At 41.6% G+C, this 13,249-nt stretch overlaps 1 protein-coding gene across 1 annotated transcript in view; it reads left to right on the forward strand.

The window, feature by feature from the left end:
* Window positions 1-13,249, forward strand: part of NUP93 (nucleoporin 93) — a 152,080-nt gene that overhangs the window by 79,827 nt on the left and 59,004 nt on the right. Inside the window, exon 4 of the mRNA XM_070953254.1 lies at window positions 12,619-12,681. Within this exon, the coding sequence (XP_070809355.1) occupies window positions 12,619-12,681 (63 nt within the window). The remainder of the gene's footprint in view (window positions 1-12,618; window positions 12,682-13,249) is intronic.

Below are 13,249 nucleotides of genomic sequence, written 5' to 3' on the forward strand. Positions count from 1 at the left end.
GATAGATAGAAAGAAAAGGATCCTAATCAAATCTGGACTTCACATTTCTCTTCGCAGTTGTAAAATCTTGCTTTAAAAGATTTTCGTAGGAATTATTTGACTTATTCTGCAGATGTGACTCGACAGTGCATATCAATAGACAACTAGTAACTGACACACATTTTTTTTCCTTTAAAAAATTGGGCATAAAAAGCATATTTACTGTCTAATTCTAACTGAGAGTCCATTTATTTCCCGGGTGATAGTCTATAGCCTCTTCAGAACCTTTTCAGATGTCATTGGGAAGGCAAGCAACTCATCTGCATTTTAATAAACCTGAAAGAGAAATACCGTCACGTCAAAATCGGGGCGTTTCTTTTCCAAGGACGCTTCAGATTCTTCCCCTCTCATCAGACCCCGCTGACCTTTTTGAGAATGACCTTTTCAGGATGCCCTTCCAGCAAAACGCTTCAATGTCTTGGTAGCTCTGGGCTTCCTTTTTAATTTTGTTCGATTTCCTAAAGATTTGGGAGCCAAGCAGACCAACACATAAGGAACCGCATACCTTGTATGGCTCATTTTATTTGTATGCATCTTACAGAGTACAGATATAATTAGATGAAAAATATAATCAGGGGAAGCAGCTCTTACTATACTAGCTGGCTACCTATGGTTGAATTAGCATTCAGATACGCGCATAAAGAAGAATGCCGAAGACTTAAAAGCCCCATCAAAACAATGCAGAGACGGATCGTCCCCACCCTGTGAATCTAAAATTTAAACCCAGTTATTCTGGATGGCTTTGCCTTTTTCTAAATACTGTTAAGAGTGGCCTGTTGCCTATGGCTAAAGAGGAAATGCATCCCCAGCAAATGAAAACAAAGAGAGAAGTGTTTGTTTGAAGAAATCATCTATCCGTGGTGCGGATTGAAAGATAATTGCAGCAATTGCTCTTAAAAAGGCCATAAATCTTGCTATAATGGGAAAATTGCACTCTGGTGAACCAGTGTGACTGAGCGGTGTCGACTGGAAGATTTTAAAGGCTTTGCTCTCTGGATAGACACCTGTTGTTGTTTCTTTATTTTTATTTTTGTAAAGAGACACTCGCGTTCATTTGCTCTGTGTCATCCTATTAAAGTGACTGCAAATATTTTTTAATTCAGAAAATGCCTAACTTTGGCATCTGCTGGCATCTTCACTCCGCCCCCCCCTTCCAAAAAAAGGAGAAACTGTTCTTTATATATTCATTTTTTTTTATTTTTTTATTTTTTTAAAAATGTAGTTCAATCATGTGTGGTGCTATGGACAGGTAGTCCTCAACTTACAACAGTGACTGTTTGAAGTTACAACGGCACTGAAAAAAGTGACCGCAATTGAGCCCGAAATTTCTGTCGCTAAGTGAAAAATTTGTTAAGTGAATTTTGCCCCATTTTACGACCTTTCTTGCCACCGGTTTTTAAACAAGGCACTACAGTTGTTCAGTTAGTAACGTGGTTGTTAAGCGAAGCTGGCTTCCTCCGTTGACTTTGCTCATCAGAAAGTCCCCCCCCCCCAAAAAAAGTGATCACGTGACTCCAGGATACCGCAACAGTCATCACAATATGAACCCGTTGCCAAGCACGTGGATTTTGATCACTTGACCCTGGGAGGCCGCGACGATTGTAAGAGTGAAAAACAGTCATAAGTCAACAGTGCTGTTGTAACTTCAGATGGTCACTAAACAAATGATTGTTGTAAGTCAAGGATAACCGCTATTCTTCCATCTAATGGATGAGAAGGACGAAAAGTGCTCACGAGATCATTTTTGTTATTTTTATTGATTCTGCCTTTAGGAATTTATGAGCTCTCAGCAAACCATACTGAGGTTTTATGGAGATTCTCCATCATCCAGATCACGTTTTTGTTTTTTTTTAATTTGACTTATATGCCGCCCTTCTCCGGAGACTCAGAGCGCCTTACAATGTGCTCAGCAATAGCCTTCACCCTCTTGTATATTTATACAAAGTCAGCTTATTGCCCCCACAAACTGGGTCCTCAATTTACCAACCTTAGAAAGGATGGAAGGCTGAGTCAACCTTGAGCCTTGGCGAGATTCGAACCTGCAGTAATTGCAGACAGCTGGTCTTAATAACCAGCTTAATAACAGGGTGCCTTAGACCACTGTACTACCAAGGCTCTTGGTAGTTTTCCCGAATGTGCTTCCCTCTCTTCCTTCCCCCCTCCCCCCCCCCACAAGAGGCAACTGGACTTTCTGTTTTTTTCATGGAAGACGTTTCGCTGCTCATCCAAGAAGCTTCTTCAGCTCTTGAGAGTTGAAGAAGCTTTGGAGATGAGAAGCGAATCGTCTTCAAGGAAAAAAACCCTCAGAAAGTCCAGTTGCCTGTTGGAAAAAATAGCACCTTTGGGATATATTGAGGCTTGTTGTGTTTTCATTTGGTTTTTTTTTTAATGTTTTTTTTAGTTTTTATAAAAATATCAAATCAATGCGTGAAGTGTGTGGCACATGGGTGTCATACATTCTAATACAAATTAAACTAATCAAGTTAATCATAATCGTTACATTCAGTCTGCTTATATACTTCTAATAATAATACATACTCATGTTATAGTCTATTGTTGTTCAATTACTCCACATGTTCTCTTGTTATTACTTTCATTTTGTGATATAAAAATGTATACACTAATATTCCCCCTTTTTGTGTTTCTATCGCTTAGTCTAGCTTTTAATCCTGTCACTCTTTGTTATTAGACTTTTTCTTTCTTTCTTATCTAAAGTCTAATCATGTTGCCTACTTAAAAAAAAAAAGAAATGAAAGTTTGCATTTGTATTTTGTAGGAGGAGTCCAGAAATGCCATAGGATTTTAGTTTTAGAAGTAATTTGTCGTGTACCACTGAATCAAAAGCTTTACAGAAGTCTATGTAAACTGCGTCTATTGCTTTGCCCTGATCGAGATGTGTAGTCCATATGTTTTTGCAATGTAGTAGTTGTAGATTAGAGGATATTTTTTTTCTGAAACCGAATTGTTTGTTAGAAAGTAGATTGTTTGTCTCTAGGTGTAGGGTAATGGTTAATGATTGATTCCATGACTTTGCAGGTGACGCAACATAAAGAGATTGGTCTGTAATTTTCAACTTGGAAAACAATCCCCATCTAAATTACCCAGCTTAAATCTTGTCATATCATTTCAAAAGCTATAGTATTTTTTTTTTAAATGTTATTTTCTCAAATCTCCTTTCCAGGGAGCTCATGGATCAACAGTTCTTTGTCAGATCTGGTACTTTGGTGTGAGGAGTCCTTGCTGCTCTTTGAGCTTGGTTGTCCCAAAGCTGCATCTTCAAAAGGCAACTGGACTTTTGTTTCTTCCTTGAAGGCGTTTCACTTCTCATCGAAGAAGCTTCTTCAAGAATGTCTTCGAGGAAAAATAAAGAAAGTCCAGTTTTGAAAGTCTAGAACCTTTGGTTCTGAATTTTTCTGACACACACACACACACACACACACACACACACACACACACACACACCCTTCTAACAGTGCAGGGGTCTTCAACCTTGGGAACTTTAAGACTTGTGGACTTCAACTCCCATTAACTCCCCCCATTACAGTGGCAGCCGAAGCAAGCAAGCAATATAGAGACGGAGGCTGACATTTGGTCCCCCTGCAGAAGCTTTGCTGGCTGAGGAATTCTGGGAGTTGAAGTCCACAAGTACCTTCGAGACCGACTTCTGCCACCAATAGCCTCCCACCGACCAGTTCGCTCCCACAGAGAGGGTCTCCTCAGGGTGCCATCGGCCAAGTTATGTCGGCTGGCGACACCCAGGGGGAGGGCCTTCTCTGTGGGAGCCCCAGCCCTGTGGAATGAACTGCCCCCGGAAATACGTAAGATCCCCGACCTCCGGGTATTTCGGTGTGCACTAAAGACCCTGTTGTTCTGCCAGGCCGGGCTATTGACATGATAATTTTAAATTGGGGTATTTTAAATTTCTGGGGTTTTAAATGGAGCCAAATTTATTTAATAATTTTAAATTTTAAATTGATGTTTTGTCTTGTGTTTTTAAATAGGCTGTACACCGCCCTGAGTCCTTCGGGAGAAGGGCGGTATAGAAATAAAATTATTATTATTATTATTATTATTATTATTATTATTATTATTATTATTATTATTATTATTATTATTATTATTATTATTATTATTATTATAGTTGCCAAGGTTGAAGACCCCTATAATAGTGGGTTTGACAAACTGAATCGTCTCCGAAGCGTTGGGAGTTGTGAATTCCTTCCTTTGCTTTTACTCTTATCCACTGCAGAGTAAGGGATAAATTGCCTGTCATGTAGAGTATTAATTTGGCCCTCTTTCTGACACTTTGAAGGCTATGAATAGGATTGCCAAGAAAATCTTAGCTCTGCTGCAGTAAATTAGCATCTTTAGGCCGCAGAGCTTCACTCCAACTCAGCGGCAGGGAAGAAGAAGGAGACTTAAGCAGGTAGTGGATTAATCATAAGAGCGATATGAAAAAGGGGAATGTGACCACGGATGGTTAAAAGGGAGATCTAAGGACCGTAAGAAGAAGACGTTTAACACAGAAACTTTGCAAGCGCAGCTCTCAAATTCCGGTGACCAATTGCTTTGTAAAAGACCAAGTGGCTGGATTGAAATAACAATCAGATTAGAAAGTGCGATAACGTTAGGATTTCAAGTCACAAGCAACGTATGAAACATGTTCCTGAATTATATATAAGCTATGCTACTGAAAGTAGGTAAATGGGAAGTGAGTCTTGGAAAGTACCAGACTCGGAGGAAGTGGGGAATGTAGGGTTTGTTTGAACACTTGCATTTTAAAGCTTCTGGATGACACCTAGGTTATTGAGGCCAGGTTTGGAACCTTATTTCCCCCCAAAAAATCCCCCCAAATTCCAAAAGCGAATTTAGGGTGTGTCAAAATTTTTCAACTTTCAATTTCCGAACATTAAGGGTGCTCAAAAGCGGTGACCTGCCTTGGGGATTGTAAAGATTATTTTATTAGAATAGAATAACAGAGTGGGAAGGGACCTTGGAGGTCTTCTAGTCCAACCCCCTGCTCAGGAAGGAAACCCTATTTCATTTCAGACAAATGGTTGTCCAATCTCTTCTTAAAAACTTCCAGTGTTGGTTACTTTCATATAATTGAGACGGTGCTTGGTAAGTAACTACATAAATACCATAACTTTTTTTTAACGTTTTGTTTGTTTCACTCCATTGCGTGCTGCTTCCTAGGAACGGGACAGACTGTCCATCTGCAGCTGCAGAGAAGATGTAGGACAAGGGGTCTCCAACCTTGGCAACTTGAAGACTTGTGGACTTCAACTCCCAGAGTTCCTCAGTCAGCAAAGTTGAATTCTGGGAGTTGAAGTCCAGAACTCTTCAAGTTGCCAAGGTTGGAGACCGTTAATCAAGGGTGGGTTCTAATTTTTTTTACTACTGGTTCTGTGGGTGTGGCTTATTTTGTGGGCGTGGCTTGATGGGGGTAATGTGACTGGGTGGGCGTGGCCAACTTTTTTTTTTTTTTAATGTTTAAAAGCATTTTTTCTACAACCTTTAGAAGCCTCTGACGATCAGGCAACTCAGCTGGGATCGCCAGAGGCTTTTAAAGTCTCTGTCCCTCAGGAGAAGGTGCGGTATATAAATTCGAAATAAAATAAATAAAAATAAAATAAAGGCATTTTTTTTTCCTACAACCTCTTCGGCCGAAGAGGTTGCAGAAAAAATGCTTTCAGAAGTCCCTGACAATCCCAGCTGAGCCGCGCGATCATCAGAGGCTTTTTTTTTTTAACTTTTAAAAGCATTTTTTTGGCCGAAGATGTTGTAGAAAAAATGCTTTTAAAAGTAAAAAAAAAAAAAGCCTCTGATGAGGTGGGCGGGGTAAGCAAGTGGGGACCGGGCCAGGGACCGGTTCGGGGGCGTGGCCAGCCAATGTTATTACCGGTTCTCCGAACTATTAGAAATTTTTATTACCGGTTCTTGCGAACCGATGCGAACCGGGAGCAACCCACCACTGCCCCTGATGTAGGAGATGAGCAGGCTGAGATGGAGGGCGGGGTTAAATGCGTCATCAGTTTGGAACCATTGCACAGCCACAAGAGACCTATGGCCCTCCCCCTACGCCCTGTGAATTCCATTTATTTATTTTATTTATTTTATTTGTTTCCATTTCTATACCGCCCTTCTCCAAATAGGACTCAGGGCGGTGAACAGCCAAAGTAAAAAACAGAACATACAAAATTTAAAAACAGTTTAAAATAATTAAATATTTTCGCCGTAAATTAAAACAACCCAATTTAAAATCAATTTAAAATTTGACTCAAGCCAGCCCAGCTAGTTGAAATAAATAGGTTTTCAGGGCCCGACGAAAAATCTGGAGGTCTGTTATTGTACGTATCTCTGGGGGGAGGTTGTTCCAGAGGGTGGGCGCCACCACAGAGAAGGCTCTCCCCCTGGGGGTCGCCAGCCGACATTGTCTGGCGGACGGCACCCTGAGGAGGCCCACTCTGTGCGAGCGTACTGGCCAGTGGGAGGCTATTGGTGGCAGAAGGCGGTCTCGTAAGTACCCCGGCCCTAAGCCATGGAGCGCTTTAAAGGTGGTCACCAACACCTTGAAGAGGTGACTCTTATCTAGTGCCATTTTAGCTTGTTCTGTTAGTTGCCCAGATTCTTGTGTATAGGCAGGAAGAACACACTCATAGTGCTTTGAACTCAGCTCCTGTTCCTGGTTATTTGCGCCTGACCATAAATCTGAGCAACTAACGGTCCAAGCTAAATTGGCGCTAGGTAAGGGTCAGCGGAATTCATGGGGGAACGGACATGGGTCTCTTGTGGCTGCACAATGATTCCAAACCAATGACATTTTTAACCCTACCCTCCACCTCAAACTGCTCATCCTTCAGGAGATTAAATTACGATGAGCCTCTCTCCTTATTACGGTTTCCTTAAGAAGCTGTTGAGGAGCCTCAAGGTGTACCTTAAGCAGAGATGGAAAGTGACGCTGCTAATTTTTGAAAAATCTAATCCAGCTCCAACCTTTAAATATTTTAAAAGTTGAATTTATTTTATTTATTTTATCTCGAATTTATATACCGCACCTTCTCCCGAGGGACTCAGGGCGGTATACAGCCAGATAAAAACATACAATACAAACATTAAAAACAGTTAAAAGGATATATATTAATTTGGCCCCAATTTAAGATAACAAACCAATTAAAAATTAAAAATATGTTAAAAAATATGTTAAGCCAGCCCGGCTTGCTGAAAAAAGAAATGTTGCAGCTGTGTTACTTTTGGTTCTATAATAGGTGAAGAGCATCATTCACTTTTCTGCTTTTTGGATATTTTTACTGTTCTCTTAATGGCTTACAATGTCAGCTAAATTTTACAATATCCCCCATGATCCCTGGTTATGCTAGTTAATCCTTCCTTCCTTCCTTCCTTCCTTCCTTCCTTCCTTCCTTCCTTCCTTCCTTCCTTCCTTCCTTCCCTCCCTCCCTCCCTCCCTCCCTCCCTCCCTCCCTATGACTGCCCGCTCTCTAGGAGACTGGTGGGTAACAAGCATTTACAAAAATGGATACAAAGCAGTGGTGAAATCCAATTTTTTTTAACTACCGGTTCTGTAGGCGTGGCTTGGTGGGCGTGGCTTGGGCGTGGCAGGGGAAGGATTCTCCAAAATCTCCATTCCCACCCCACTCCAGGGAAAGGATACTGCAAAATCCCCATTCCCTCCCCACTCCTGGGGTAAGGATACTGCAAAATCTCCATTCCCAGCCCACTCGGGGGCCAGCCAGAGGTGGCATTTGCCCGTTCTCCGAACTACTCAAAATTTCCGCTATTCTCTATTCTCTGCCTCCCGAGTCCCAATTGATCGGGAGGATATGGGGATTTTGCAGTAACCTTCCCCAGGAGTGGGGTGGGCAGCGTAAGCGAGCGGGCCGGGGACCAGTTCGGGGGCATGGCCAGCAATGTTATTACCGGATCTCTGAACTATTACAAATTTTTACTACCGGTTCTTGCGAACCGGTGCGAACCGAGAGCAGTCCACCACTGGATACATCTACCAAAACGGGAACAGTTTTGAGTGTCCCTAATATGCTCTCAAAATCTCAGTGTGTTCTCTAACCCAGGGTGGGGGTTGTGATCTAGCCAAAGTAAAAAGAGTGTTGTGCACCAGGGGGTCTCCAACCTTGGCAACTTTAAAGACTTGTGGACTTCAACTCCCAGAATTCCTCAGCCAGCTTTGCTTTGTGGTGTATCCCGTTATGTATATCCCTGGATGTATCCCGTTACAACCCTCTCTGGACAGTGGTGGGATTCAAGGTTTTTTTTTACTACCGGTTCTGTGGGCGTGGCTTGGTGGGCATGGCAGGGGAAGGATACTGTAAAATCTCCATTCCCACCCCACTCCAAGGGAAGGATACTGTAAAATCTCCATTCCCACCCCAATCCAGGGGAAGGTTACTGCAAAATCCCCATTTCCTCCCGATCAGCTGGGACTCAGGAGGCAGAGAATAGATGGGGGGGGGCAGTCAGAGGTGGTATTTACTGGTTCTCCAAACTACTCAAAATTCCCGCTACCGGTTCTCCAGAACTGGTCAGAACCTGCTGAAACCCACCTCTGTCTCTCTACGACTGGGCTGCAGCCGTCCGTCTTTTGATTTATTAAAAAAATGCCCGTGGCATCTATATTTATTTATTTTATTTCGATACCGCCCTTCTCCTGCGGGACATGGGCCTCAGAGGCGCATTGTTAGCCATGCAAGTTATGTTGAGACAAATTTCCATTCATTAAAAAAAATAATAATAATTAAGAATGGAACTTGGTATGGCAGGAAGCTTGCCGTGTGCCAAGGAAACCTATTGATAGGTGTATTATCACATCTGCATGCCTCTCGATGGGAGCCCCAGCGGCCCAAGAGGGCGTTAACAATTGTCAGTGACCACAAAGAGTCGTATTTCCTGGCCCTTTGTTCATATTATTATGGGAAAACAAAAAAGCTGTGATTTGATGCTAATGCCTTATTCTACTGCAACAGTCCAATGTTGCTTCTTCTTTTTTACTTTTCCCTACCTTTCCTCACTTCTCTTTCCCCTTTCCCATCCCTCCTCATTGCTCTTTGATTTACTTTCATATTTTATAATACTTAACAACTTAATAAAAAAAATGTTTGGAATACCAAAAAAAAAAAAAAAAAGAGAGAGAGAAAAAGAGAGAGTCATGTTTCCTAGCAGAAATTTGTGCTTTTAAGATAAAAATCCTTCAGTCAACGTCGTTCCTAAATCTGCTTCTGGAAGGAATACAGATAGTCCTCGACTTACAGCCATTCCTTTAGTGACCGTCCGAAGTAACAACAGCACTGAAAAAAGTAATTCGTGACAGCTTTCCACATCTCCATAGTCACGTGATCAAAATTCAGATGCTTGGCAACTGGCATGGACAGTTGCAATGTCCCAGGGTCACGCGATCACCTTTTGTGACATTCAGGACAAGCAAATCGACGGGGAAGGCAAATTCATTTAGGGACGGTGTTAACTAGCTTAACAATTGCAAGTGGTTCGCTTAACAACTTTTATACTTAAAAGTTGTAAAATGGGACAAAAGCCTACTTAAACAAGTGTCTTGCGTAGCAGTGGAGATTCTGGGCTCAGTTGTGGTTCGTATGTCGAGGACTGCCTGTATTGGAGCCGCGGTGGCACAGTGGTTAGAGTGCAGTACTGCAGGCTCGCTTCTGCTGACTGCTGGCTGCCAGCAGTTTGGCAGATCGAATCTCACCAGGTTCAAGGTTGACTCAGCCTTCCGTCCTTCCGAGGTGGATAAAATGAGGAGTCTGATTGTTGGAGGCAATATATGCTGACTCTGTAAACCGCTTAGAGGGCTGTAAAGCACTGTGAAGCGGTATATAAGTCTAAGTGCTATTGCTATTGCCCTTCATTCCCTCCCTCCCTCCTGTGATGGCGCAGTGGTTAGAATCAGGATGGATTTGATTTAAATCGAGTTGATTTAAATCACAATTTAAATCATGATTTAAATCACTAGTAAAAAGGCTTGATTTAAATCAACTCGATTTAACTCATAATTTTTAAAGAGCCACTGTCATCTCTGCTACTCCTTTGACCCGCTGTTGACTCACCGATAGTCCCAGTGTTGCAGAATATACAGCCTCCTGCTACATAACTAAGCTCCATTTCATGCTGAATAAACTAAATTATTTATGTATCTTAAATAGAAAACTATCTTACGATAGATTTTTACCCCAAAAGTTTTTTATTAAAATAAATTCGATAAAAATCAAAAAAAATCTGATTTAAATAAAAAAAACTGATTTTTTTGATTTTTTTTTTTAAAAAAATCATTGATTTTTATCCACCCTGGTTAGAATGCTGTATTTCAGACTGGCTCTGCCCACTGCCAGCAGTTCGATCCTGACCGGCTCAAGGTTGACTCAGCCTTCCATCCTTCCGTAAAATGAGGAGGGTAAAATAAGGAGCCAGATTGTTGGGGGGGCAAAAGGCTGACTCTGTAAACCGCTTAGAGAGGGCTGTAAAAGAGCTGTGAAGCGGTATATAAGTCTAAGTGCTCTTGCTGTTGGCATCTTTGTTGGTCTGCTTTAATGAGATTCACACATGGGAAATGGAACAACAGCAGCAACTGAAAAAAAAAAAAAGCTGAGCTCAGAATTGATCATAACAAGCCTCACAATTCTTTGCCTTCAGCCACAATGAGTTTGCATTTTGGTTCGTTGCACCTGAATCCAGCCCATCGGCAACTGCGTTCAGTCTGACTCTTCTTTTTAAGCATTTCTTCCTTAGTTTGGTAACGGGGGCTTTTTTTCCCCAACAAGATTTTTTTTTTAAAATCAATTTTGTTATTCTCCAAGGTGGGGACTGGTTTTCTTGCAGATGTTTCATGACCCAGCTAGGTAACATAATCAGCGCTAGAATTTAGAATCACAGAGCTTGCTGATACCGTCCCTTGTAAAATGGGAAAGGAAAACAATAAGCTCATCCAGCCATCTCAGAATACAGAACAACAGAATTGGAAGGGACTCTGGAGGTCTTCTAGTCCAACCTTTGGCTCAGCCAGGAGCCCCTGTAGAATTGGTTTGAGGGCTCAGTTTTTATAAAATTCTTTCCCCAGGTGTGACGTATTAACAATCCAGAGCGAAGAAAATTACGGATTGTTTGGAATTTGGAATTATAATTCTGATCAGGATTTATAACTGATTTTTGTTATAAATCTGTTTGTATGTACACTGTGAGCTTATGGACCAGAGACAAATTTCTTTCATGTGTCCAATCACACATGGCCAATAAAGAGTTCTGTTCTGTTCTGTTCTGTTCTGTTCTGTTCTGTTCCGTTCCGTTCCGTTCCGTTCCGTTCCGTTCCATTCTACCCTACCCTACCCTACCCTACCCTACCCTACCCTACCCTACCCTACCCTACCCTACCCTACTCTACCCTACTCTACTCAGTAAAATGTTAGTTATGACTGTTTCTAGCTTCAGCAATATAGTCCATCCACTTGCTCTCTGACAGTTATAGAATAGAATATAATACTTTATTGGCCAAGTATGATTGGACACACAAGGAATTTGGTGCATTTTTATATGTTATATTTTATAAGTTATATGTTTTTGACAGTGGTGAAATCTAAAATTTGTTACTACCGGTTCTGTGTGCGTGGCTTGGTGGATGGGTGGGTAATGTGACTAGGTGGGCGTAGCCAATTTTTTAAAAAAACCTTTAAAACCTTTTTTTCTAGAACCTCTTCCGTGAAGAGGTTGTAAAAAAATGCTTTCAAAAGGCTCTGATGATCCCAGCTGAGTTGCCTGATCAGCAGAGGCTTTTTAAAAAACTCAGCTTGGATCATCAGAGGCATTTAAAAGAAAAAAAGAGTTTTTTTCTTTTAAATGCCTCTGACGATCCAAGCTGAGCCACGCGATCATCAGAGGCTTTTTTTTTTTACTTTTAAAAGCATTTTTTCCACCGAAGAGGTTGTAGAAAAAATGCTTTTAAAAGTAAAAAAAAAAAGCCTCTGATGATTGTGTGGCTCAGCTGGGCATGTGGGGAGGGGGCAGGGATTTTTGCTACCGGTTCTCCGAACCACCCGCCTCCATTGCTACCGGATTGGGCGATCCGGTCCGAACCGGGAGCATTTCACCCCTGGTTTTTGCAGATATTTGTACATCCTTGGCTGAACCATTCTCTTCCAGTTTTTAAATTTATTTAACATGGTTAGGCAGACTTATTCTCTCTGTTTATTGGCCGCCCTCCTGCTTTTCATCAGGGCTTTTGTAAGTTGATGGAGGGAGGAAGCAGAATCCAAGTCCAGGAATAAGAGAAAATGAAATCAGGACTCAACTGCCAAGAGTTCATACCGTTCAGTTGTGTACTTTATTGAAAGGAGACTAATGAACTTCAGTGCCCACATTCAGCTTATTGGCATTTTCCTCTTTTTTTCCCCCCCTCAAGTTCAAGAATGTTCTCTTTGAAGCAAACGGAAGCTGAAAGTTGTCTGACCTTACAAGCAGAGCTTACACCAACTCCGTAGGAAGTGCCAAATGTCCTTTCCGAGCTAAGCTGATTTTTAATTGAAATTGTACTTTTCCTTACAGGGATTCCTAAAAAATGAAAAGGATAATGCTTTGCTGTCTGCCATTGAAGAGTCCAGGAAACGGGTAAGTATTGAAAGTACTGTAAAAGAATGTCTGTCTATCCATCCATCCATCCATCTGCCTATCCATCCATCTGCCCATCCATCCATCCATCCATCCATCCATCCATCCATCCATCCATTTATTTATCTGTTTGTCCACCCACCTACCCATCAACCCATCCATTTATCTGCCTATCTATCTATCTATCTATCTATCTATCTATCTATCTATCTATCTATCTATCTATCTATCTATCTATCTATCTTATCTACCTACCTATCCATCCATCCATCTATCCATATCTATCTATCTATCTATCTATCTATCTACCTACCCATCCATCCATCCATCCATCCATCCATCCATCCATCTATCCAAATCTATCTATCTATCTATCTATCTATCTATCTATCTATCTATCTATCTATCTATCTATCATCTATCTATCCATCCACCCACCCATTTATTTATCTGTCTGTCTGTCTGTCTGTCTGTCTGTCTGTCTGTCTGTCTGTCCGTCCATCCACCCACCCATCCACCCACCCACCCATCCATCTGTCTATCCATCCCTCCATCCCTTCCGAGGTGG

Source organism: Pituophis catenifer, unplaced genomic scaffold, assembly GCF_029215685.1.
Source record: "Pituophis catenifer annectens isolate HBS135680 unplaced genomic scaffold, rPitCat1.0.hap2 SCAF_13, whole genome shotgun sequence".
NCBI lineage: Eukaryota > Metazoa > Chordata > Lepidosauria > Squamata > Colubridae > Pituophis > Pituophis catenifer.